Genomic DNA, 25,306 nt, shown 5'->3' with positions numbered 1-25,306 from the left:
TATTCTTTCGCCGATTAAGGTTAGGCATTGTTTCGGAGTTGGTTAAGGTTAGAACGGTTAAGTTTAGGCGCTGTTAAGGAGCTGGTTAAGGTTAGAGTTTGTCAAAGAGAATGGCAATATAATTTCTATGGTTAAGGTTAAGGTTAGGCATTGTTTCGGAGTTGGTTAAGGTTAGAACGGTTAAGTTTAGGCGCTGTTAAGGAGCTGGTTAAGGTTAGAGTTTGTCAAAGAGAATGGCAATAGACAGCCTATTTCCGCGAAAATGAAAGGCGCATTACTGCATGCCACTACGGTAAATTTTTGCACTGCTTGCTTGGCATAAAGCTACACGCCGCCGCCCAGCGGAAATGACAGTGACGTCACCACGCGCTCTTCGTGTAATGTAGCTTCACCTCGTTGTCTATGGCTAATAAACTAATGCTAATCTAATTCTCTGATAATATCTAGAACTATGGCTAATAAGCTAATGCTAATCTAATTCTCTGATAATATCTAGAACTATAATGCAGAGATCGTGTAATGAATGGACTAACTGCAGCTGCAGAAGATATATTTGAAGTGTTTGAACGGACTAAGGTGGAGCACCGTGGAGGAGGATGAACTAGAGGAGAGACTGATTTCCAGATTCTTCACCGTGAAACTACTGAATGTTTTGATGCTGAAACTGAGATGAAGAAACACAAAGCAGGTTTGTTAAATCAGAAGGTCCTTTGAACTTTAATGTCACCCTCTTGATCAATAGGCTCCCATTTGAGATTACGACATTGCACAATGTAATGTTTTATTCTGCATATTACCAGCCGCTTGCAGTGGTTTTATAACCAGGCTGGGCCTTGTGTGCTGCAGACGCCATCATTGTACCTAATGCTGCTGCACTGTTTCTGTCTTTATTACCTGACAGGCTGAACATAAATACACCTCTAGTTTCAGTTAAAGATGAACCCGAATCTCTTTGTCTGGAAAAACACAACAAAACACAGAGTCGTAGCAACAAGGGTCTGCTGAGGAGTAGAACTAGTCCGGCTCCACGAGCAGAACAAGATAGATGAGACGCGCATCGTAATAATAATTCAGTTCCACGTCCAGAATATGCTTTTAAACTATATTCTTTCACTTAAGCTTAGGCACTCTTTCGAAGTTGGTTAAGGTTAGAGTTTGTCTTAGAGCAGGGCGATAGAACACCAGCCCTGATTCCAAACTCTAACCTTAACCAACTTCGAAAGAGTCGCCTAAGCTTAACCAGTGATAGATAGTGGTAGTTTGCAGGCTGGAACTAGGCAAAATCTGCATATGGCTCGCTGATAACAAACTATCATTACACATGGGCAAAACAGAGTCCATTCTCTTCGGTTCAAATAACAAACTCAGCAAGACCGACGGATTCTCAGTTACAGTGGGTGACAATATTGTCACAAGGAAAGACGAAATTACCTACCTGGGTTCCATCCTAGAGGCAAATCTTTCCTGTGACAAAATGGCATCCAATGTAATAAAAAAAAGTCAACCAACAAACTAGATTCTTGTACCGGATCTCCTCTCTGGTAAACAAGAATACCCTGAAGACTCTGGCAGGAGCACTCATTCAAGGGTACTATGACTATGTGTGCACCTCATGGTACCAAAGCACCTCAAAGGCGCTTAAAACAAAATTACAAACATCACAAAACAAACTGGTCAGACTACTACTTGACCTGAACCCCAGAACCCACCTCACCCCTGCCCACTTTGCCAACCTAGGATGGCTTAGAGTAGACGACAGAGTACAGCAACTTGCAATGGGCCTGGTCTACAAGATACACTATACGACCGGGGTGCCCATGTACATGTCAAAATACTTCCCAAAGGTCAGTAAATACCACAACCACTACACCAGAGGAAGCTCAACAAATCATGTTAAACCCAGATTCGGCTCAAACAAGGGACTAAACACGTTTCGCAATTATGCCACAACAATGTGGAACGCCCTACCCAAAGCTGTAAAGGAATGTGAATCCCTGCCCACATTCAAAACCGCTCTTAAAGAGCACCTACGGGAGGCTGCAATTTGAAACTGGCCACCGTAAATGCCCAAAACCCCCACCACCTCCTAATAGACAGTCTCCTCCCCACCGCATATATATATTCCCTCACCGACCGTATGTATATTTCCCTCCCACCCACCCACCCCCTCCTAATGTACAGTCCCCTCCCCATCATATGTATATACTCTGTCAGGATCTAGGGGTAACAGTACTGTATATTTGAATACCGTTATGTCACAAATGTATCAGTACTAAATACCTATATGTCCCTATGCCATAAATGTCATGTATGTTGTGTATGTCATAAATGTCTATATGAATTGAAAATGGGGGACCCTGATGGAAACAAGACAAACGTCTTTCTCAGGTCTGCATCCCCTTAACAATTGTATGTATTGAGCCGTACTGTATTGTACCCATTCTGCAATCTGTTAAATAAAGTTTTCATTCATTCATTCATTCATTCATTCATTCATTCATTCATTCATTCATTCATTTTCATTCATTCATTCATTCGAGGCGGAAATAGGTGCAGAAACAGGCGTCACACGATTGGCGCACATGTCACATGACCAGAAACGTGAGTGGCCAATCAGATCGCAGAACGTGAACGCGGTAAAATTATAGACGCACCCCCTCTCCTGAGCTCTCTCCTGAACTCACCCCCTCTCTCCTGAGCTCACCCCTCTCTCCTGAGCTCACCCCCTCTCTCCTGAACTCACCCCCTCTCTCCTGAACTCACCCCCTCTCTCCTGACCTCACCCCTCTCTCCTGAACTCACCCCCTCTCTCCTGAGCTCACCCCTCCTGAACTCACCCCCTCTCTCCTGAGCTCACCCCCTCTCTCCTGAGCTCACCCCCTCTCTCCTGAACGCGTCTATGCTTTTACCAAACGGTTCGTGTTTCCGCGTTCCCGTTTTGCGCTCTGATTGGCCACGCACGTTTCTGGTCATGTGACATGTGCGCCCAATCGCATGACGAGCAGTGTCTTAGCCCATTTCCACGTCGAACAGCCTGCAAACGACCTAACGCCTAGTTTATCACTGGCTTACTCTTTCGTAGTTGGTTAAGGTTAGAGTTTGGAATCAGGGCTGGCGTTCTATCGCCATGCTCTAAGACAAACTCTAACCTTAACCAACTTCGAAAGAGCGCCTAAGCTTAACCGTCCAAAGAACTTGCCATCACACGATTGGGCGCACATGTCACATGACCAGAAACGGACCAGAAACGTCAGTGGCCAATCAGATTCGCAAAACGCACGAACCGTTTGGTAAAAGTAATGAGGCCTCCTGAACTCACCCCCTCTCTCCGTAAAATGTCAACACCAGTTAAAAGGAGAATGAAATCCCATATGAATACTACTATTGCAGCCAAACCCCAGTGAACACGCCCACCACCTAAAGTGACAGTACGACTAACAATACAACACCATAAAGTTCAGCTCAACCCCATGTATAAATCATCCATTATCAAAACTCATTCTTAGTTAATAAATAACAAAATGGACATTATGCAACAGCATATTATTTATTCAAATGTCTAATTAATTCTTTCACAATAACATATTTCTCTCTGTCTACACAGACACCTGTTATGAAGTGATGCAAAGTACACATAGCTTACTACAAAGTGTCCAGAGAGATAGAAAGAGATGAAGAGGAGGGAGGAGGTAACAGGATCACAAGACAGGCAGGACTTACGACCTTCACCTACAGACCAGGCTCACAAGACTCCGGCTAGCAGCAGCTACTGGGTAAACAAAAAAAGAGCAAACGATACAGACTCTCTCAGTCTCTCAGTTAGTTACAGACTGAGGCCCCTCCAGCACCAGTCTCTCAGTTAGTTGGTACAGACTGAGGCCCCTCCAACACCAGTCTCTCAGTTAGTTGGTACAGACTGAGGCCCCTCCAGCACCAGTCTCAGTTAGTTGGTACAGACTGAGGCCCCTCCACAGGGGGCGAAATTAGAGCCCGCCAAACGCCATTGGCGGTCAGTTTTTACGTTTGGCGACAGCCACTGAGAGGTCTGCCCGCCGTGTGGCGGGTACCAAATAGTCATGTAAAAATAAAAAATCTGTGGTGTGTTTTGGTTTTACGACAGTCGCAGTTTTTGGCAACCCCGTCTCTCACGGCGCGTCATCTTGTTGGCTTGTTTACCAAGTTCAAGTTCAAGTTCTTTAATAGTTGTCATACAGAAGTACAGAATACTTTCATACAAAATGCTTCTTACTGTTACGCTCCAGAGACTGTGCTAGACAAGATAGTATCAAATAACATAATAACATAATATAGCATGAATTTAGAAGAAGAAAATGAGGTCACAGTGTTCGGTATAGACATATGTACAATGTTCTGAGTTACCATATAATATACAATACACAATACTATGCAGTGTACTAATGTACAGTACTATCTAGTGCAAAGCAGAAATGGGATGAGGTACAATTTTAGGTACAATTTACAGTAAGGTGTACGAGTTGTAGTGCAATCCTTCATCCATAAATATAAAGTGTGGGGAGTGGGTGCTACAGTGTGTTTGTTTAAAGTGGGTGTGTGCTATAAAGTGTGTGGAGTGGGTGCTACAGTGTGTTTGTTTAAAGTGAGTGTGTGCGTGTGGATGTGTGTGCTATGTGTGTTTGGTGGTAGTTGTTGTGTAGTGTTCATTCATTGTTCGTTTAGCAGCCTGATGGCCTGGGGATAGAAGCTACTTCTGAGTCTTTCTGTGCTCGCCTTGAGACTCCTGTATCGCTTGCCTGACGGCAGCAGTTCAAAGAGGCAGTTGTTCGGGTGGCTCGAGTCCTTAATAATTCTCTTAGCCTTCCCCTTGCAACGCTTGTAGTAAATGTTCTGGAGGGTGGGGAGCCCCCCTCCAATTGTGCGTTCGGCTGAACGTGTCACTCTTTGTAGTCTGCTTTGGTCTTTTGCAGTGCTATTCCCAAACCAGGAGGTGATGTTGCCGGTCAAGATGCTCTCTATTGTACATGAGTAGAAGTTCTTAAGGATCTTCTGGCTGACTTGGAACTTCCTTAGGCGCCTGAGGAAGTAGAGGCGTTGTCGTGCCTTCTTCACCACACTGTTAATGTGTGTGGTCCATGTCAAGTCCTCGGATATGTGGGCTCCGAGGTACTTGAAGCTGTTGACTCTCTCAACCGGTGCCCCGTCGATGCTGAGGGGGCTGTAGTCCTTGACCCCCGACCTCCTGAAGTCCACAATCATCTCCTTTGTTTTGCTGACGTTCAGGGAGAGGCTGTTTTCCTGGCACCATCCCGCCAGGACCTTGACCTCTTCCAGGTAGGCCCTCTCGTCGTTGGCAGAGATCAGGCCCACCACCACTGTGTCGTCAGCAAATTTGACGATTGTATTGCTACTCCGCTGAGCCACACAGTCGTGTGTGTACAGGGAGTAGAGGAGGGGACTCAGAACACAGCCCTGGGGGGCCCCTATGTTGAGGGTGATGGATGAGGAGGTGCAGTTGCCTGCTCTCACCACCTGGGGTCTGCCAGTCAGGAAGTCCAAGACCCACTGGCAGAGGTCATAGCCCAAGCCCAGGTCCCTGAGCTTGGCTATGAGTATGGAGGGGACTATGGTATTGAATGCCGAGCTGTAGTCGATGAATAGCATTCTCACATAGTTCCCCTGCCTCTTGTCCAGGTGTGATGCTGCTGTGCGCAGCACATGGGATATGGCGTCCTCCGTGGACCTGTTGGGGCGGTATGCAAATTGCAGGGGGTCCATGTTGATGGGGAGGGAGGAGCAGATGTAGCCCTTTACTAGCTTCTCGAAGCACTTCATGGCTATGGAGGTGAGAGCTACAGGGCGGTAGTCGTTGAGGCAAGCAGGCTTGGATTTTTTGGGTACAGGGATAATAGTGGACTTCTTCAGGCAGGTGGGGATGACAGCCTGTTCTAAGGACAGGTTAAATATGTCAGTGAATACTGGGGCCAGTTGGTCGGCACAGACTTTTAGGACGCGGCCGGGGATGCCGTCTGGACCTGCTGCCTTCCTGATATTCACTTTTTTAAAGGTCCGCCTCACCTCATGCTCTGTTACCCTGAACACTGCGCCTCCATCAGCAGCCGACCCCCCCCCCCCCATTGCCGAGGCTTGTGAGCTGGTGTTGTTATTACCAGCATCAAACCTCGCATAGAAGGTATTGAGGTCATTTGCTAAGGAGATGTCACTGTTCAGTTTGAGGGAGGCGCCTTTGTAGTCTGTCATCGTCTACCAACGTGACATCCACTACACGCTCTTCTTCTGCTCTGTAGGGAGCTCAGCTAACGTTACGCCCACCTAGCTAATGCCGAGTAGCCAACGTTAGCGAAATGTAATAACGTTAAATAACATTAATCACTGATACAGTATGTGGAACCATATTAAAGGAGTAAGCCGGCCGGTAAAAAGACAACTCACCGCGGAAGAAGTGGCAGCGAGAGCGAGCTTGTTAGCTCACGTTAGCTCTATATGTCCCAGTAAACTAAATAGTTCACTGAGGCGTTGTCTTAAGTAACGTTATCTAGCGGGCTAGCAGTAGCTACAGATAGCTCCTGATATCAATGTCTTATAACATTGATTCAATGCGTATTCTAGCTGAGGGCATGCTGAATGTGATTTGACCAAAGCACAGTAACGTTATACAAATAGGGTCCAGCTGCAGCGCCGGAGAATCCTTGCATGCTGAATCTAGAGTATAGGGTCCAGCTGCAGCGCCGAGAATCCTTGCTGGAGCTGGAGGCTACTCGAGTATACACACAGACAGTGGAGCTGTTTGCAGATAGTGAGCATTTTGACTTGTTGCGTGGTGGCGATGTCTCGCAGATAATACAACTACAAGTATGATTATATAATATATATATTTTATAAAAAAAAAAATTGGCTGGTAAGAAATATGCTTGGCGGGTAGATTCTTCCCATCTACCCGCCACTGGCCGGTGAGTCAAAAAGTTTATTTCGCTCCCTGCCCCTCCAGCACCAGTCTCTCAGTTAGTTGGTACAGACTGAGGCCCCTCCAGCACCAGTCTCTGAGTTAGTTGGTACAGACTAGGGATGCACAATATTGATTTTTTTTACACCGATACCGATAACTTTATGCTCCTCAAGCCGATAACCGATATCGATAACCGATATTTATTGTATTATAATTTTTTTTTAAATGTATATATATATTTTTTTATCAATTATTTTTTCAACATGAAATCACAATACAATAATAATACATAAAAAGACTTCCCAGGACAATAACTGCCCCGATCACGTTTTTTGCCACCGATACCGATCGCCGTGAGCCATATCGGCCGATAACGATCCGATACCGATCGTTTTTGATTAAAAAGAAATTAAAAATTATTTTATATAAAAAGTTTTTTTTTAATAAAATATATATATTATATAATTAGACTTGTACTTGTATTATCTGCGAGACATCGCCACCACGCAACAAGTCAAAATGCTCGCTATCTGCAAACAGCTCCACTGTCTGTGTGTACTCTAGTAGCCTCCAGCTCCAAAAAGGATTCTCCGGCGCTGCAGCGGGACCCTATTGGTAACGTTATGCTTTGGTCATTTCACATTCAGCAAGCCCTCAGCTCGAATACGCATTAAATCAATGTTATAAGACATTGATATCAAGAGCTATCTGTAGCTACTGCTAGCCGGCTAGATGACGTTAAGACAGAACTTTAGTTCAATGGGACATTTCGTTTTGAACAGTAAACTAACGTCAGCTAACGCAAGCTAACGCAAGCTACCGGAGGTATGAACATGGACTACTAGATTTTCTGGATCATTTGTTGATATCAGGAGCTATCGGTAGCTAGCCGGCTAAATACCGTTAGACAATGCCTACTAAACGTGAATAGTTGACTGGGTAATTTTGTTTAAACAGTAACGATAGCTAGGTAGCTAACGTTAGCGCAGGTCGAATGCACTACAGACTCGAGCAGAGGAGCCGCACCTCTTTGTTTACAAACTCTACACGGGGGCGGGCGGGGCTAGGGAGGAGGAGCAGTTTGCAGGTCCTGTGCGTCTGAGACAAGCGAGTGAGATATCCACTTGATCAGTTTCCGCGATCGGCGAATATGACTCATTATCGGAATTCCCCGATCGCATATTTATACTGATTATCGGCTGATAACGATCGGTGGCCGATCGATCGGGGCATCCCTACTTAACACCAACTTAAATGTGACCTAACCAGACAACAGAAACAAAAGCCAAGACAACAGTTTTGACTGATAAAGTGACCATATTTATTTTTCCAAATGAAAAATCACAATCCGTCAACAACTTGTAATACATCCAACCTAAGACGCTCAAAGCTTTTTGTTGTTCTTTTTTCAAAGCGGAGCCTTGAAAAAAAAGGCTTTGAGTGGACACATCACCACCACAACAAGTCACCTGCGGCATCACCACCGCTATGATGGCGTTAAAAGCCTACGACGCTAGAAGCTAGAAGCTGCTGTGAATCCAAAGCCAGCTATTGACGAGTCGTTTGCTAAATTAAAGAAGTTTGACAGAAATTACCCAAGGGCTCAAGCCGCTAGCTTTTAAGCAGTCCTTGGTGGTGCAAATTAACCTGGCTACTACGGAGCAATAAGTAACTGCGTTCAACCAAGGGTTGCATCACAGCCATGGAAGGGGCTAGCTTTGCTTAGCTCCTCGCATCGTCGTAGGCTTCTAAGTTAACACAATAACACACCGTCGTAGCGGTGGTGATGCCGCAGGTGACCCGTCAGGCTGGATGTATTACAAGTTGTTGCCCTTTTCCCTCCTTGTGGAACTTCTGCATTGCATTTATTACAAATAGCAAGCGAACTTTTTCCTCTGAAATTCCGAGTACCGACGCGGCCATCTTTGTTTTAACGTCCGCGCTGATTCAGAAACTTACGTGGCTACGTCACAGCCAAGAAAGGGAGCGCTGGATTTGTGTAAAACGCCCTGTTCCTAAACCACACGCTGTCAGTCGTACCACAGTACTGGCAAAACGGGATGAGCCTACAGTCAAAACAAACGCACTTCATTCCAATTCACCCACACGGCATTTTCTTTTACCAAAAAATATATTATATTATCGGAGCTATTAATAACGTTATCGGGTTTATCGGGATGACGTCATAATTGCTGATATCGGCCCGATAATTATCGTGCATCCCTAGTACAGACTGAGGCCCCTCCAGTACCAGTCTCACAGTTAGTTGCTGTGCCTCAAGCAACAAGCCACCACTACCAAGCCAGCAACCATCAGAATCAGAAAGGTGTTTATTGCCAAGTTTATGTTTATTAGGATCCCCATTCGTCATCACCAATGTGTTGACTATTCTTTAGGGGTGGACGGTATAAACGGTATATGGTATAAACGGTATGAATTTGCTCTACGGTATGGATTTTGACTATACCGTGTAACCGGTAGTGCAGCTCTAAAATAGCAATGACGTCATGTAACCACAGCGTGACTATTTCACTCGCATTTGCCCCTAAAAATAGATAGAATTTGTCATAGATAATAGATATGTGCGAACTGGAAAAAGTTATTTAGGAGGCTTCGCGCAGTGGGCGTGCCAGCCCCTACCGCACGCATGTAAACACGGGTCTAGTAGTCTAGTGGGACGAGACACGGGAGGACGTCGGCGTCTCCCTGAGCTAACGTTAGCTTAGCTACCGTTACAAAATGACCCAGTCAACTATTCACTTTTAGTTTAATACATGATGAGGCATTGTCTAACCGAACGGTATCTAGTCGGCCAGCTACCGATAGCTCCTGACATCAACAAACGCTCCACAAAGTCTAGTAGAGACGTGTGTGCTACCTGTTAGCTGTTAGCTCACGTTAACGCAAGTTAGTTAACCGTTCAAAACGAAATGTCCCATTGAACTAAATAATTCACTGAGGCGTTGTATTAACGTTATATATCCGGCTAGCAGTAGCTACAGATCTTATAACTTCTTATAACACTTATAACACTGATTCGATGCGTATTCGAGCTGAGGGCTTGCTGAGCACAGTTAAGTAACGTTATACCAATACAATAGGGTCCAGGTGCAGCGCCGGAGAATCCTGGCCGTAGCTCTGCTCGAGGCTACTCGAGTATAGGTCCAGGTGCAGCTCCGGAGAATCCTGGCCGTAGCTGGAGGCTACTAGAGTACACACAGACAGTGGAGCTTGTTGCGTGGTGGTGATGTCTCGCAGATAATACAAGTACGAGTCTAATTATATAAATAAATATAAAAAAAAAAATTATATAAAATAAAATAAAAAAACTTTTTTATCAAAAACGATGATACCGTGATATATACCGTTACCGTCTATGCTTCAAATTATACCGTGATATAAATTTTAGACCATACCGTCCACCCCTACTATTCTTCCTGGGGTCTGCACAGATATACACATACAAATATGAAACATTCAGTATAAATCATATAGTCATATATCACATACATAATCAATAAAAAATAAAACAAAAGAAGGTCATGGGTGAATCAATTTCACCATACCTTTAAAACAAAGTATACAGAAGAAATTTGAATAACATGGCTGCAGCTACACTCATGCATGACATATTGATTTCCTTCCGGATTATGGCTCCTTATAAATGTCTTTTTTCAGTGTCTAGCATTGTATTATAGTAATAGGAGTTAGTATCAAATCAAATCAAATCAAATTTATTTATAAGGCCCATTAACACATGTTAATGTCCCCATGGGCCGTACAGGTCTTTAAACAAGTCAAGAAGAAAACATAACAATAAGTCAAGAACAGAACAAGGACACCATAAGGTCCAACAAATTTAAAATAAATGAAAGAATGCAAGCACTCCCAGACATACCCCACGCGAAGGTAAGGAAAAACTCACTAAAACCTAACAATAGGTAAAAATGCTCCACAGGCAGTGTGGAGGAGAGAAACCTTAGAAGGGTCATTCAAGGGGGGATCTCCCTTCTTAGATGTCGGTGATAGTAGTGTTGCAGACGGACAGTTGGTAAGCATGCACTCAAAGCATGCACTCAAACACAGATGAGTGCATGCAATAGCAACTGAACATTTTGAAAGATTAAAGATAGAGCTGATAGCGATAGCAACTGAACATTTTGAAAGATTGAAGATAGAGCTGATAGCGATCTATTTGAGGCACAGGGGCGGCGCAGAGAGGGTCGCGTCCTCCCCGTCTTAATCACGGGACATTCAACACTCCGGTCAATGCTCAGGGACAGCCGGAGACAGGGATATAGGGGGCGGCGCAGAGAGGGTCGCGAACTCCCCGACATCATCGCGGGACGTCCGGCACTCCGGTCACCACTACGAGACCTCCGGAGACAGGGGGGCACGCAGAGGGGGTCGCAACCTCCCGGCCTTCATCACGGGACGTCCGACACTCCGGTTAGAGAGTTCCCATGTTTGTGGTGCTGCAAAAGAGCAGACATGTAGTACCCTGTAGTGCCATGTAGTACCATGTAGTACCCTGTAGTGCCATGTAGTACCCTGTAGTACCCTGTAGTGCCATGTAGTACCATGTAGTACCATGTAGTGCCATGTAGTACCATGTAGTACCCTGTAGTGCCCTGTAGTACCCTGTAGTGCCCTGTAGTACCATGTAGTACCATGTAGTGTAGTACCCTGTAGTGCCATGTAGTACCATGTAGTACCCTGTAGTGCCATGTAGTACCCTGTAGTGCCATGTAGTACCATGTACAGTGATGCCACAGATTACTTGTAAAAGTAATCCGATTACTGATTATTGATTACTCCTTTAAAAAGTAATCCAAGTTACTTTACTGATTACTTGATTATCAGAGTAACTTAGTTACTTTGAAAGTAACTAGGTTACGAAGTCGTCGTCGTTCCCCCAACCGTTTTTTTTTAAACACTTTATTGAAAGTGCATAAATTGTTTTTAACTTGGTTCTCTGCACATAACGTAAATTGTTAAACTAGTGCTTCAGCTTCTGTACCATCAAGTATGGTAAAGCAACAGTCTATGATGCTCACAGCATTAGAGCAGCCAGCCAGTGGTTTTACAAAACCAGTGTATATCCATTCACATCTAACAAATGCAGGCTGAACTATTCAATTATATCAACTGTAACTATTAAATTGTTTTTATAAATGTCTCTCTATAAACATACAATCAGTCTCTCTTTAACATGTAAATTAACTGTAAATCTGGCAAATAAGAGCTTTTGCTCTGCCACCATCAAATATACATTAATCAAAAGGGAAAGAAACAATCTCTCTCTTTTGCTGTTTGGCTGGCCTCCGAGTCCTCCTGTACCTAGTCGAAGCGTCGGCTAGTGAATGAATGAATGAAAACTTTATTAACAGATTGCAGAATGGGTACAGTACAGTACAGCTCAATACATACAATTGTTAAGGGGATGCAGACCAGAGAAAGACTTTTGTCTTGTTTACATCAGGGTCCCCCAGTGTTGTGATTCCAGATGCTTTCAATGCAATTGGATGTGCTGTTTTTAGCGGTAGACAGTATTTTGTTTCCTCCGCATATGAACGTGAAGTAGTGACTGAGGCTATACGAGCGTTTTGGGATGGAAGTCTGAACAGAAACTCACTTTTAATTTTGCCAAGCGTTTTGGGGTGGAATTCTCCGACGACGGAGCCCTGCTGTCACACGATTGGCGCATATGTCACATGACGTGCTGTGAAGACCCGCCCTACTCTGCCTCTGATTCGCAGACTGTGGATGGGGAATGTGATTGTACCAAAGCAGATGTCACTCACAGACAGAGTGTCCAGTCACGCCGCGGGGACACATTCTTGTGTAACCCTTTCACTGCCACACTACGTCACTCCCAAAAGAAAAACAGCTCAAAATGTATTTTTGACTGTCGAAAACGAAATAAAATACTGCATTCCGCCTGCATTATGAATTTATGATGAGATAGTAACGAAATAGTAATGCACAGCCACTTGGACAAGTAACTGCAATCAGATTACTGGCTTTTAAAGATTAACGCATTAGATTACTATTTTCGGGGGAAAGTAATCAGATTACAATAACGCGTTACTTAGTAACGCGTTACCGGCATCACTGACCATGTAGTACCTTAACCCTAACTGAACTAGACAGATTAATCTAAAGGTCAGTCCCCGACCAGGTGAGATCAGGGTAGGTTGAAGGAGAGAGAGAAAAGATGAGTCTTAAGCAGGGATTTAAAAGCTTCGACAGAGCAGGCGCCCCTGATTACGGCTAGGGATGCACCGATATGAAAATTGGCCGCCGATACCGATACCGATTGTTCAACTAACACTATCGGCCGATACCGATATTTGTATATTTGTATATAAGTATTTGTAAAAAAAAAAAAAAAAAAAATTTTTTTTTTTTATTTTTTATTTTTTTTTAATGAAACTACTGTATATTTGTATGTGTATGTTTGTATTTGTAGGCCTCTTTACTTACTTAAAAAAAGGAAACATCAAGAAATATGTTTATGGTATCACTATCTCTCTCCCAGTATCGTCTTGCGGCCTGCAGAGGGATACTATTTTCTCAACCAGAGCTTTCAACCAATGCAATGGAACCATTCTTGCGGCCTGCAGCAGGATACTATTCTCTCAACCAGAGCTTTCAACCAATGCAATGGAACCATTTTGATTGACAGTCGATTCGGCCAATTACGCCACACCGGTGACCGCTAGCACCCACCTCCTGCTGTCCTTACCACCAATCGGCAAGCGTTTATAAATTTTTCTACTTCCGGGCATGTTCTGTTTGCGAGAGCAGAACACACTTAACGTAGCTACCGGCGCTCCACGCATGACCAAATGAGACATAATGATTTTACTGCAACAAATGTTATAATAAAACAAAGCCTTTCTATACATTTGTCTGGTTGAAAACTTTATTAACAGATTGCAGAATGTGTAGTTGGGTACGGAATGAGCAACGGAATGGAACCGAGCTATGAACGTACTAACGGAGTAATGCCTTGTTTACTGCTATCTTCGGGTAAATAATATGCTTGTTATTGAACGTGTAACACTTCATTTTAACAGCAGATACTTTCTTAAATGCCATCTTCCCGAGAGAGGGTGTTGACGGGGAGTTGTTATTAATAGCATTGAACAGCTAACCGAAAGCTAGCGTTAACTATTGTTAAAGGTTTAGCCATAACGTTACCTTGGCTAAAGTTGCGGCTATTCATAATGCAGCAATAATGACTGCAGACCTGCAAGCAAAGTACAGCAAGTTGACAAAGGAGTATTCCAACGCAAATCACATTTTCACCAGTAACGTTAGTCTTGCATCTAATAGCTAATAACGTAGCTACGTTAGCTGCTCGGCCCGCCGACCGGCGCTCCACGCATGACCAAATGAGACATAATGATTTTACTGCAACAAATGTTATAATAAAACAAAGCCTTTCTATACATTTGTCTGGTTGAAAACTTTATTAACAGATTGCAGAATGTGTAGTTGGGTACGGAATGAGCAACGGAATGGAACCGAGCTAATGAACGGACTCGGAGTAATGCCTTGCTGCTATGGGTAATAATAATATGCTGATGCCACAAAACGAATGCCTTGTTAATCATAAATAGTTACTTTGATGCAGTAGATTGTGTGTGTGGGGGGGGGACGGCGGGCGTTGTGCAGGTAGATCGCGCGAGTGAACTTTTCTTTTTTGCCTTTTGACGCTACACAAATTGATGGGTATTTATCGGCGACTGCTATCGGCACATTTGAGCTTATCGGCCGATAGGCCGATAGCAGTCAACAAGGCACTTATCGGCCGATACCGATACCCGACCGATATATCGGTGCACCCCTAATTACGGCAGGTAATTTGTTCCACAGGTAGGGAGCGCGGTAGACAAAGGCTCTGTGGCCGGCGGATTTCTTTTTAACCCTAGGGATCGATAGAAGCCCCGTATTTTGTGAGCACGAGCGGGCGAGTATCGGGAGATGAGATCAGATAGATAGAGCGGTGCAAGCCCATTTAAAATTTTGTAGGTGAGGAGTAGCACTTTTAAAGTCAGATCGGGCTTGGATAGGAAGCCAGTGTAGGGCGGACAAAACTGGTGTGATGTGATCAAATCTTCTAGTTAGTATCCGTGCAGCCGCATTTTGCACAAGTTGAAGATTTTTGATGCTTGAATTAGGTAGGCCTGAAAAAAGTGCATTACAGTAGTCCAGACGTGATGAGACTAGGGATGCCCCGATCGATCGGCCACCGATCGTTATCGGCCGATATTCAGTATAAATATGCGATCGGTGATCGGTGATAATGTTTTATTTTCACCGATCGTCAAACCCAATCACTCGCTGTCGCTGAGTTCTGTCTCAGACACCGGTGGTGCGGCGTCTGCTCTCGAGTCCAGCCCCTCCCGCACGCATGTAAACACGGGTCTAGTCTAGTGAGACACGGGAGGACGGCGTGTCGTGTCGACGTCTCCCTGAGCTAACGTTAGCATAGCTACCGTTACAAAATGACCCAGACAACTATTCACTTTTAGTTTAATACACGATGAGGCATTGTCTAACCGAACCGTATCTAGCCGGCCAGCTACCGATAGCTCCTGACATCAACAAACGCCGGCTCTAGCAAGTATAGTAGGTAGGTATGATACCTGTTAGCTGTTAGCTCATGTTAGCGCAAGTTAGTTCACTGTTAAAAACGAAATGTCCCATTGAACTAAATAATTCACTGAGGCGTTGTATTAACGTTATATATCCGGCTAGCAGTAGCTACAGATAGCTCCTGATATCAATGTCTTATAACACTGATTCGATGCGTATTCGAGCTGAGGGCTTGCTGAGCACAGTTAACTAACGTTATACCAATAGTCCAGGTGCAGCGCCGGAGAATCCTGGCCGTAGCTCGAGGCTACTCGAGTATAGGTCCAGCTGCAGCTCCGGAGAATCCTGGCTGTAGCTGGAGGCTACTAGAGTACACACAGACAGTGGAGCTTGTTGCGTGGTGGCGATGTCTCGCAGATAATACAAGTACAAGTCTAATTATATAATATATATATTTTATAATAAAAAAAAAGATTATATAAAATAAATTTGTATTTCTTTTAATCAAAAACGATCGGTATCGGATCGGTATCGGCCGATATGGCTCACGGTGATCGGTATCGGTGGCAAAAAACGTGATCGGGGCATCCCTAGATGAGACAAAAGCATGAATCAGGGTTTCAGCATCAGCCAGAGTTAAAATGGGGCGAATTTTTGCGATATTACGAAGATGGAAGAATGCAATTTTGGTGACATTTTTTATATGTGCATTAAATGAGAGGGAGGAATCAAAAATGACTCGAGGTTTTTTATGGTGGAGCTCTGGGATACATGACAGGTATCAAAGTTGAGGGAGATGTCCTGAAACAGGCCTCTGTGGTTTGGGGGGCCAACAATTAACATCTCAGTTTTATCTGCATTAAGGAGTAGTGTTGTCAAAAATATCGAAGTATCGATACATATCGATACTGAATATTTAAAACGGCTTCAATACTCATTTCCCGAAATACCGATACTTTCTGCAGTATCGGTACCAGCTGGCGAGTGTTCTACAGCAAGTTGTTGACGCGCTGTTCCGCCTGCTCCGAGTCCAGCCCTCCCCCTCACAGAGCAGTCTTCAGTTTGAATTTGTAAACAAGAGCTTTTAGCTGAAAATGATGGCAAATGCAGAGCCTCCGCAACTTGTGCTTGTGGATAAAGAAAACAGCAGAAGTGCTGTTTGGAGGTACTTCGGGTTTGAAGTAAACAACGAAGGACAAGTTAAAGCTTCCCCAATGCTATTTGCAAGCGGTGTTAGAGCAGTGCCAGCGCGGATCTCCATAAAGAAATGAAAGAGGTTCGTGACAGCTGCTCTTTCAACGTCACTGTGACTGAAGCATTAAACCATTAACTCTAGTTTAATACATGATACGTTGTCTACTGATGGCGCATAATATCAACAGCTGATTCGTTGTAACGTTACAGCTACCAGCTAACGTTAGCTACTGCTAGCAGTTAGCTCCCTTGGCTTAGCTGGCCACCGTTATAATTACTGCATGGAAACGGAGTAACGTTAACGTGTAAACGTTATGTCGAGGTCATACAATACTACAGTCGACATAAGGTTAACGTTACCCCGTTTCCATCAAGTGTTTAAAGGGGAGATGAAGCAGTGAACAATGTGATCCTAGTTTGTTTGTTGTGTACCTTGTGTAAGACAGGGTCCTATAATAAAATGTGAAATCCTGCTTATTTGTCTGAAAAATCAAATATAATTTCCCTGTTTTCGCCATGGGCGCGGCCATTTTGTTGCTGACGTCATGGGGCTGGTTTGGTGTATACACTGCTGGTTAGCTGCCTATAGTGAATGGGTCAGTCAGTAAATACAATGTTGCCTACAAAACAACGGGACCGCGGTGGTTCTGTTTGTATTGCTACTGGCTGTTCAAACTAATTTTACCGTGTGAAAGAGAGGAAAGTTGGTTAATTTCCATAAACTACCAGTGAAAAAAACAGTGTTGTTGGCACGTTGGCTCAGGCTGGCTGCACTCAGGCGGCGCGACCAGCCTGTTGGATAGGGAAGGAGGATCTGCAGCGAACACTTCATTGCCTCGGATTATGTTGTTGGGGTGGGATGTTTGTCCAGAAGACCACTAATCAGCTGAAGCCGGATGCGGTTCCCTCAGTCTTCGACAGACAGACCGGCCCAGGCAGTTCAGCGTCGCGGAGCATTCAGCCTGCTGGCTACCTAGATCCACTTCAACCAGCGTCGCGGAGCATTCAGCCTGCTGGCTACCTAGATCCACTTCAACCAGCGTCGCGGAGCATTCAGCCTGCTGGCTACCTAGCTCCACTTCAACTAGCCGAGCGTCGGGAGCTCCAGCAGCTTGTCGATGTGCTAATAGCCTGGAGCCAGCTACCGTTAGCTTGCCGAGGCTCCAGCACACCGACAAGCTGCTGGAGCCGGCAGCTACCATTAGCTTGCCGAGGCTATTAGCACACCGACAAGCTGCTGGAGCTAGCTACCGTTAGCTTGCAGAGGCTATTAGCACACCGACAAGCTGTGTAGCCAGCTACCATTAGCTTGCCGAGGCTATTAGCACACCGACAAGCTGTGTAGCCAGCTACCGTTAGCTTGCCGAGGCTATTAGCACACCGACAAGCTGTGTAGCCAGCTACCGTTAGCTTGCCGAGGCTATTAGCACACCGACAAGCTGTGTAGCCAGCTACCGTTAGCTTGCCGAGGCTATTAGCACACCGACAAGCTGTGTAGCCAGCTACCGTTAGCTTGCCGAGGCTATTAGCACACCGACAAGCTGTGTAGCCAGCTACCGTTAGCTTGCCGAGGCTATTAGCACACCGACAAGCTGTGTAGCCAGCAGGCTGAATGCTCCGCGACGCTGGTTGAAGTGGATCTAGGTAGCCAGCAGGCTGAATGCTCCGCGACGCTGAACTGCCTGGGCCGGTCTGTCTGTCGAAGACCGAGGGAACCGCGTCCGGCTTCAGCTGATTAGTGGTCTTCTGGACAAACATCCCACCCCAACAACATAATCCGAGGCAATGAAGTGTTCGCTGCAGATCCTCCTTCCCTGTCCAACAGGCTGGTCGCGCCGCCTGAGTGCAGCCAGCCTGAGCCAACGTGCCAACAACACTGTTTTTTTCACTGGTAGTTTGTGGAAATTAACCAACTTTCCTCTCTTTCACACGGTAAAATTAGTTTGAACAGCCAGGAGCAATACAAACAGAACCACCGCGGTCCCGTTGTTTTGTAGGCAACATTTTATTTACTGACTGACCCATTCACTATAGGCAGCTAACCAGCAGTGTATACACCAAACCAGCCCCATGACGTCAGCAACAAAATGGCCGCGCCCATAATGATAAATGCTTCAAAAATGCACATAACAAATCGTTTTTTCTTAGAAACTGCTTATTTTTATAACGTGATTTTTTCTGTGGCTTTTCTAAATACTAATGTGATGCTATGAATATGTATTTATCGCTATGCTTCATCTCCACTTTAAATAGCAGCAATCTTGTTGAAAATGTAACGTTATTAAAATGCTCCGAGCATAGCCTCTCTCTCTCTCTGTCTCTCTCTCTATCTACCGCTCTCTCTCTCTCTCTCTCTCTCTCTCTCTCTCTCGCTTGCTCTCGTTATCTTTAAATAAAAATCGAAACTGTTACTAACTGTTCAGTTTGTGAGGTACATGCAACACAGATTACAGTGTTTACATCTGTCTGCTTGAGAAAATACCATGTTCTGCATTTGCAATAAAAATGATTGAAGTGAGATGAACAGTTATTTTTAAATGTGTGATCTAAAGATAAACAAAGGGTTTTAAAAGTCTTATATTTATCTTCTCTTATAGTACCAGACTCGAAGCTGAGGAGAATCAACCAGCAACAAAAGCTAAATTTGTTTAGAAAAAAAAGAAAAAAAAATATATATGTATATTTTTTTTTTTTTTTTGGGTATCGAAATGGTATCGAAGTATCGATACTTTTCAAGGTATCGTATCGAAGTCGAAATTCCAGTATCGTGACAACACTATTAAGGAGTACAAAGTTTTGCGACATCCATTTTTTGACGGCAAGCAAGCAGGCCTCAAGGTTTTGTAGTTGGGAGGAATCATTTGGCTTAATAGGTATATATAATTGGGTGTCATCAGCGTAAAAATGAAAGTTTATGCCAAATTTGCGTATGATATCGCCGAGGGGTAGCATGTAAATCGAAAATAGCAAAGGGCCCAGCCTGGCTTGGGCGGTATCACTTTTTTCATACCGTTATACATTGATTATATAATACCCCGGTGTACGGTATTGAACGGTATGACTTTCATTTTCATCAGCGGGGGGGGGGGGGGGGGGGGGGGGGGGGTGGCGTGGCAACCCGTGTTACCAAGTAAACAAATCGCGGAGATGGCCAGTTAGCCCGCATCATCCGAGTGCTACTATCATTAGCTCTCAGAATCGAGCCACTAGCCAGAAGCCCGCAGCATCCTAGTAATACTAACGTTAACTCTCAGAATGGTAGCCAGGAGCCCCGCAGCACCCTAGTACTAGTAACGTTAGTATTGTGTATTCAAAAACACACCGGACTGCGACGTAACGTTTTACCGTCTATTTGCTTGTTCCACCAGTCCACAACAACACACACTCTCGTAGGGCTGGGCGATATGGCCTAAATATGATATCATGATATTTTCTGACCTTTTGGCGATACACTATACGCATCACGATGTTTTTCTTTTTTTCCCCAAACAATTCATTATGAGGCTTACCAAGACAGTATTTGAGTTTGCAAGCTAACATTAAAGACAAAATAAAATACCCATGCATTTAGCATTTTTATATTATATATTAGATTTAGATTATTGGATTATTAGATTATATATTGCATATATTTAGCAATGAGATATTATATGATTTAGATATGAAATATGATGAATTGAAAATGGGGGACCCTGATGTAAACAAGACGAAAGTCTTTCTCTGGTCTGCATCCTCCAGTCCACTGTTGACTGTTGTTGTATTGAGCTGTACTGTATTGTACCCATGCTGCAATCTGTTAATAACGTTTTCATTCATTCAGACGGCAAACAGAATCATTTTGATTGACAGTCGCGTCTGCCAATTACGTCACACCGCTTGCACCCGCCCTGCTGTTCTTAGCACCAATCGGCAAGCGCGTATTCATTTTTTACTTCCGCCATTGGAGAGCTCAATGACAACAACAATGGCAGCGGTAGCTCGCCGCGGCCGACGTTTAGCTTTTAGCTCCGCAGAAGGACTAAACGACTGGAGGCATAATGATTTTACTGCAACGGATGTTATAATAAAAGCCTTTCCATACATCTGTCTGATTGAAAACTTTATTAACAGACCGCAGAATGGGCACAACTGAGTCAGCATGGGCTGAGATATGAACGACTAATGCTTGCTATATCTAGGTCGACCTCGGACGTTGCTATGTAAATACGCTGATGTTATTGAAAGTGTAACTATATAACGTTAATGACACAAAACGAATGCCTTTGTTGTTATCATAAGTAGTAACTTTTGATGCAGTAGTGTGTGTGGGGCGGCGCTGTTCAAAAGTGTCAACGTGTGGACCAGATTGACGCGACACAAGCCTCTTGGGCAAAACATCACGATATCCACGATACGTTTAAAAAGTGTATCGTTAATGAACTGTACCCGATATTTATATAATATCGTCATATCGCCCAGCCCTACACTCTCGTTACCACAACGTTTTACGGTATTTCACAGCACTGTTGCAACATTACCGTAAAGCGTGACCACCGTTGTGATACACATACACAACAGTTAGCTCTCAGAACAGCCAGTTAGCCCGCAGCACCAGGCAGCAACGGTAAGCATGTCTCGACTCTCATTTAATTTCCAGTGAAGCGGGGTTTCCCCTCCTCCTCCTCCTGTGTATAGACAACCAGGCTGAACCAGCTCTGCGGCTCGCTGCCTCGCTCCACTAGTCACTCGAGGACTGGTCTCGCCCTCTGCTGGAGCGTGTGTGCAGTGCACTACAACCAACCACTGTTAAAACTCCGTTTCACTGTAATATAAACTGAAATGGATCTGTGATTTTGACGGTATTGATTTTCAATACCGTCGGTATCTCTAAATACCCCGGTATACCTTAATACCGTCATACCTAGGGATGGGAATTGATAGGATTTTATCGATACGATTCCATTATCGATTCTGCTTATCGATTCGATTCTTTATCGATTCTCTTATCGATACCTGATCAATTTATAATTTAAATAAATAAATTGGAAATGCAACAGAACTAAGCTGGTTAGAATAACAACATGCAACTTGACATTTCTGATTGTCATTTATTGTTGAGCCCCCATGTCAGGGGCGACAGTGGCTCGGGAGGTAGAGCAGTCGTCTGGCAATCCGGAGGTTCCCGGTTCGATTCCCGCTCCTCCCGGGCAGCGTGTCGATGTGTCCTTGAGCAAGACACTTAACCCCTAACTGCTCCCGATGAGCAGGTTGGCACCTTGCATGGTTGCCTCCGCCGTCGTTGTGTGAATGTGTGAGTGATTGGGTAAAATGTAAGGAACAAATTGTAAAGCGCTTTGGATAAAAGCGCTATATAAAAAAGCAGCCATTTACCATGTCAGAAAAATACAAAAACTGTAAAAAATAAAACATTAACTATAGCCTACACTTAAATAAAATAATGTATTTGAGATTCTCTTAAAATGTATTTATTTTTTTATTCTTAAACTAATTTAATCTATTGAATAACAGGTTGTTATTCCTCTGACTTCTGTCTCACACACACACACACACACACACACACACACACACACACACACACACACACACACAGACACACATAGCTCCCTCCCCGGGCCCCTGTCCTGTAAGGTATTGGCTTGTGTTGCTACACGGACACATTTGTATGTTGCACCATGGTACTTCCTGTCTGACAGACTCAGAGTAGAGACTTAGTAAACAAACACTCCGGCTCTTATTATATGTGAACTAAAGAGTACAAGGTTTACACAACAGTCCCCACCCGCTGTTTTATTGTATTTGTACCTGTACTATCCGCTGTCAGCTGTTTATCTCTCTTTGTGAGCTTGATTAAATAGCGTTAGCTCACATTAGCTAGTGATAGCTCCGCGGCTAATTCTAGCTCACCCTAAACTAAATCAATGACTAGGTTCTAAAGTATTCAAGTAGTTTTCACTGCACATAGAAGTAGCCAAACAGCGGGAGCATTTCGGGAGCATATTACCAAAACCCAGGCAATTTCGAGCCCTTAATGAATCAAATAGAGTCTGCCATGGCTACATGCTAACGCTAACATTATTGCGCAACTAGGAAAAACCTGGCGGCGATAAGGGAATCGAAAGTCACGGGAGCCACACGGTTCCAGGCATCGGCCAATTAGGAACCGGTTCCCAACCGGAACCGGTTTTCGATTCCCATCCCTAGTCATACCGCCCATGCCTAGCCAGGACAGAGCCTTGTGGGACACCACATTGCACTGGGAGGGTCTCGGATGTTAAATCATTATAGACCACGCAGTGTGTTCTATCAGTTGAAAACTTTATTAACAGACCGCGGAATGGGCATATCTCAGCACGGGCTGAGATATGAACGAGTAACGTGTGGACAGATTGACGCGACACAATCCTCTTGGGCAAAACATCACGATATCCACGATACGTTGAAAAAGTGTATCGTTAATTAACTGTACCCGATATTTATATAATATCGTCATATCGCCCAGCCCTAACCTGAGGCCTGAGACCTGTATCCTGAGGTAACGTTAAATACAGACAACGTTTTCTAGTCGAAAGGACTGGACACAGGTACAAGTTGAACAACAATCAATTACTTTAATACAACACAGGTAGTTTGAGCCGCGGTCTCTCTCTCTCTCTCTCTCTCTCTCTCTCTCTCTCTCTCTCTCTCTCTCTCTCTCTCTCTCTCTCTCTCTCTCTCTCTCTCTCTCTCTCTCTCTTCAAATGGGCTTTATTGACATGGGAAACATATGTTTACATTGCCAAAACAATCAAACATAAAGCAAAATAAATCAGTACATTACAGACGGAATTTCTTGTACAGTCTTTATGGTGGTTGCATTCCGCTGGATGTCCTTTTCTTGTCACAGCAGCTCACAAATCTTGCTGCTGTGTTTGCACATTCTTGTATTTCTCCCAGTAGGTATGGGAGTTTTGAGTTATTGTCCATGTTTTCAAAGTCTCTTTGGGTGTTTGCAATTTGTGGGAAGTATATGTCTCTGATGTCTTGGTATAGGGGGCAGGTTGTTAAGAAGTGGAGCTCGGTTTCCACCTCTTCTTGTGTGCAGTGGGTGCATAGTCTGTCTTCTCTTGGGAGCCAGGTCTGCCTATGGCGGCCTTTCTCAATGGCTAGGCTGTGCTCGCTGAGTCTGTACCTAGTCAAGGATCTTCTTAGTTTTGGGTCAGTCACGGTGCTCAGGTATTCTGCCACTGTGTACGCTCTGTTTAGGGCCAAATAGCATTTCAATTTGCTCTGGTTTTGGGTTGTTTCTTTCCAATGTGTCAGATAGTTTTCTTTTTGTTTTCTTATAATTTGATTTAGTCCAGTGTGGTTACTGTCTGGTGGTTCTGCTTGTGTTTGTGAGCAGAGTCCCAGAACCATCTGGCTGAGTGGGCATCTATCGAGGGTCTCTCTGTGGGTGAGGGCTATGTTGTGGAGTGTGTCTGGGTCGCTTTCTTTTAGGTGGTTGTGGAATTTGAATGCTCTTTTTTGAATTTTTATGATTAGTGGGTATCTTCGTAGTTCTGCTCTGCATGCATTATTTGGCGTTTTTCGTTGGGTGCGGAGAATGGATTTGCAAAATTCTGCATGCAGAGTCTCAATTGGTGTTTGTCCCATTTGGTGAAGTCTTGGTTTGCAAGTGGGCCCCAGACTTCACAACCATATAGGGAAATCGGTTCTATGACGGAGTCTAATATTTTGAGCCAGATTTTGACTGGAATGTCTAATATGATGTTCCTTTTTATGGCATAAAAAGCCCTTCTTGCTTTGTCTCTCAGGTCGTTCACAGCTTGATTGAAGTTCCCTGTAGCACTGATGTTTAGGCCGAGATATGTGTAGTTTTTTGTGTGTTCTAGGGAAATTGTGTCTAGGAGGAATTTGTGTTTTTGTTGTTGTAGGCTGGGCCTTTTTTGGAATATCATAATTTTAGTTTTGTTTAGGTTTACTGTCAGTGCCCATGTCTGGGAGAATTTGTGCAGAAGGTCAAGGTGCTGTTGTAGCCCTTCTTTTGTTGGGGACAGCAGCACCAGGTCATCTGCAAACAGTAGGCATTTGACTTCTGTGTTTGCTAGGGGGATGCCAGGTGCTGCAGTTTGTTCCAATGTTTTTGCCAGTTCATTTATGTATATATTGAAAAGGGTTGGACTCAAACTGCACCCCTGTCTAACCCCACGGCATTGAGGGAAGAAGTCTGTGTGTTTTCCCTCAATCCTCACAGCACATGCAGGGCTGTACGCTAAGCTTTTTCACTAGGGGCACACTTGCCCCTAAATGAGAAATTTAGGGGCAAAGAATATTTTTTAGGGGCAAATTTTTAAATAACTATTTTACCATTATAGTAGGGCTGGGCGATATGGCCTCTAAATGATATTGCGATATTTTTTGGCCATATCACGATACACAATATATATCGCAATATTTTGACATTTCCTAAAGCACTTAAAATGCTTGATTTAACCCTTTGATGCATACAGTCACGCCAATATGATGATTATAATAAGTCCCTGCAACATATGTTTGCATTATTAAACCATGAAGATGCTTTAA

The 25,306-nt window shown here is 44.2% G+C and overlaps 1 protein-coding gene across 1 annotated transcript in view; it reads left to right on the top strand.

Moving 5' to 3' along the window:
- Positions 1-669: 669 nt before the first annotated feature.
- LOC311233353 (uncharacterized protein) overlaps positions 670-25,306 on the top strand; it is a gene marked incomplete at its 5' end in the record, with an annotated part of 37,691 nt that continues 13,054 nt past the window's right edge. Inside the window, one exon of the mRNA XM_084320328.1 lies at positions 670-688. Within this exon, the coding sequence (XP_084176454.1) occupies positions 670-688 (19 nt within the window). The remainder of the gene's footprint in view (positions 689-25,306) is intronic.

The sequence above is a fragment of the Notolepis coatsorum genome, assembly GCF_963971535.1.
Source record: "Notolepis coatsorum genome assembly, chromosome: 8".
NCBI classification, from domain to species: domain Eukaryota; kingdom Metazoa; phylum Chordata; class Actinopteri; order Aulopiformes; family Paralepididae; genus Notolepis; species Notolepis coatsorum.
Note: the sequence above shows the minus strand (reverse complement) of the source record. Positions and strands in the feature narration are given on the sequence as shown.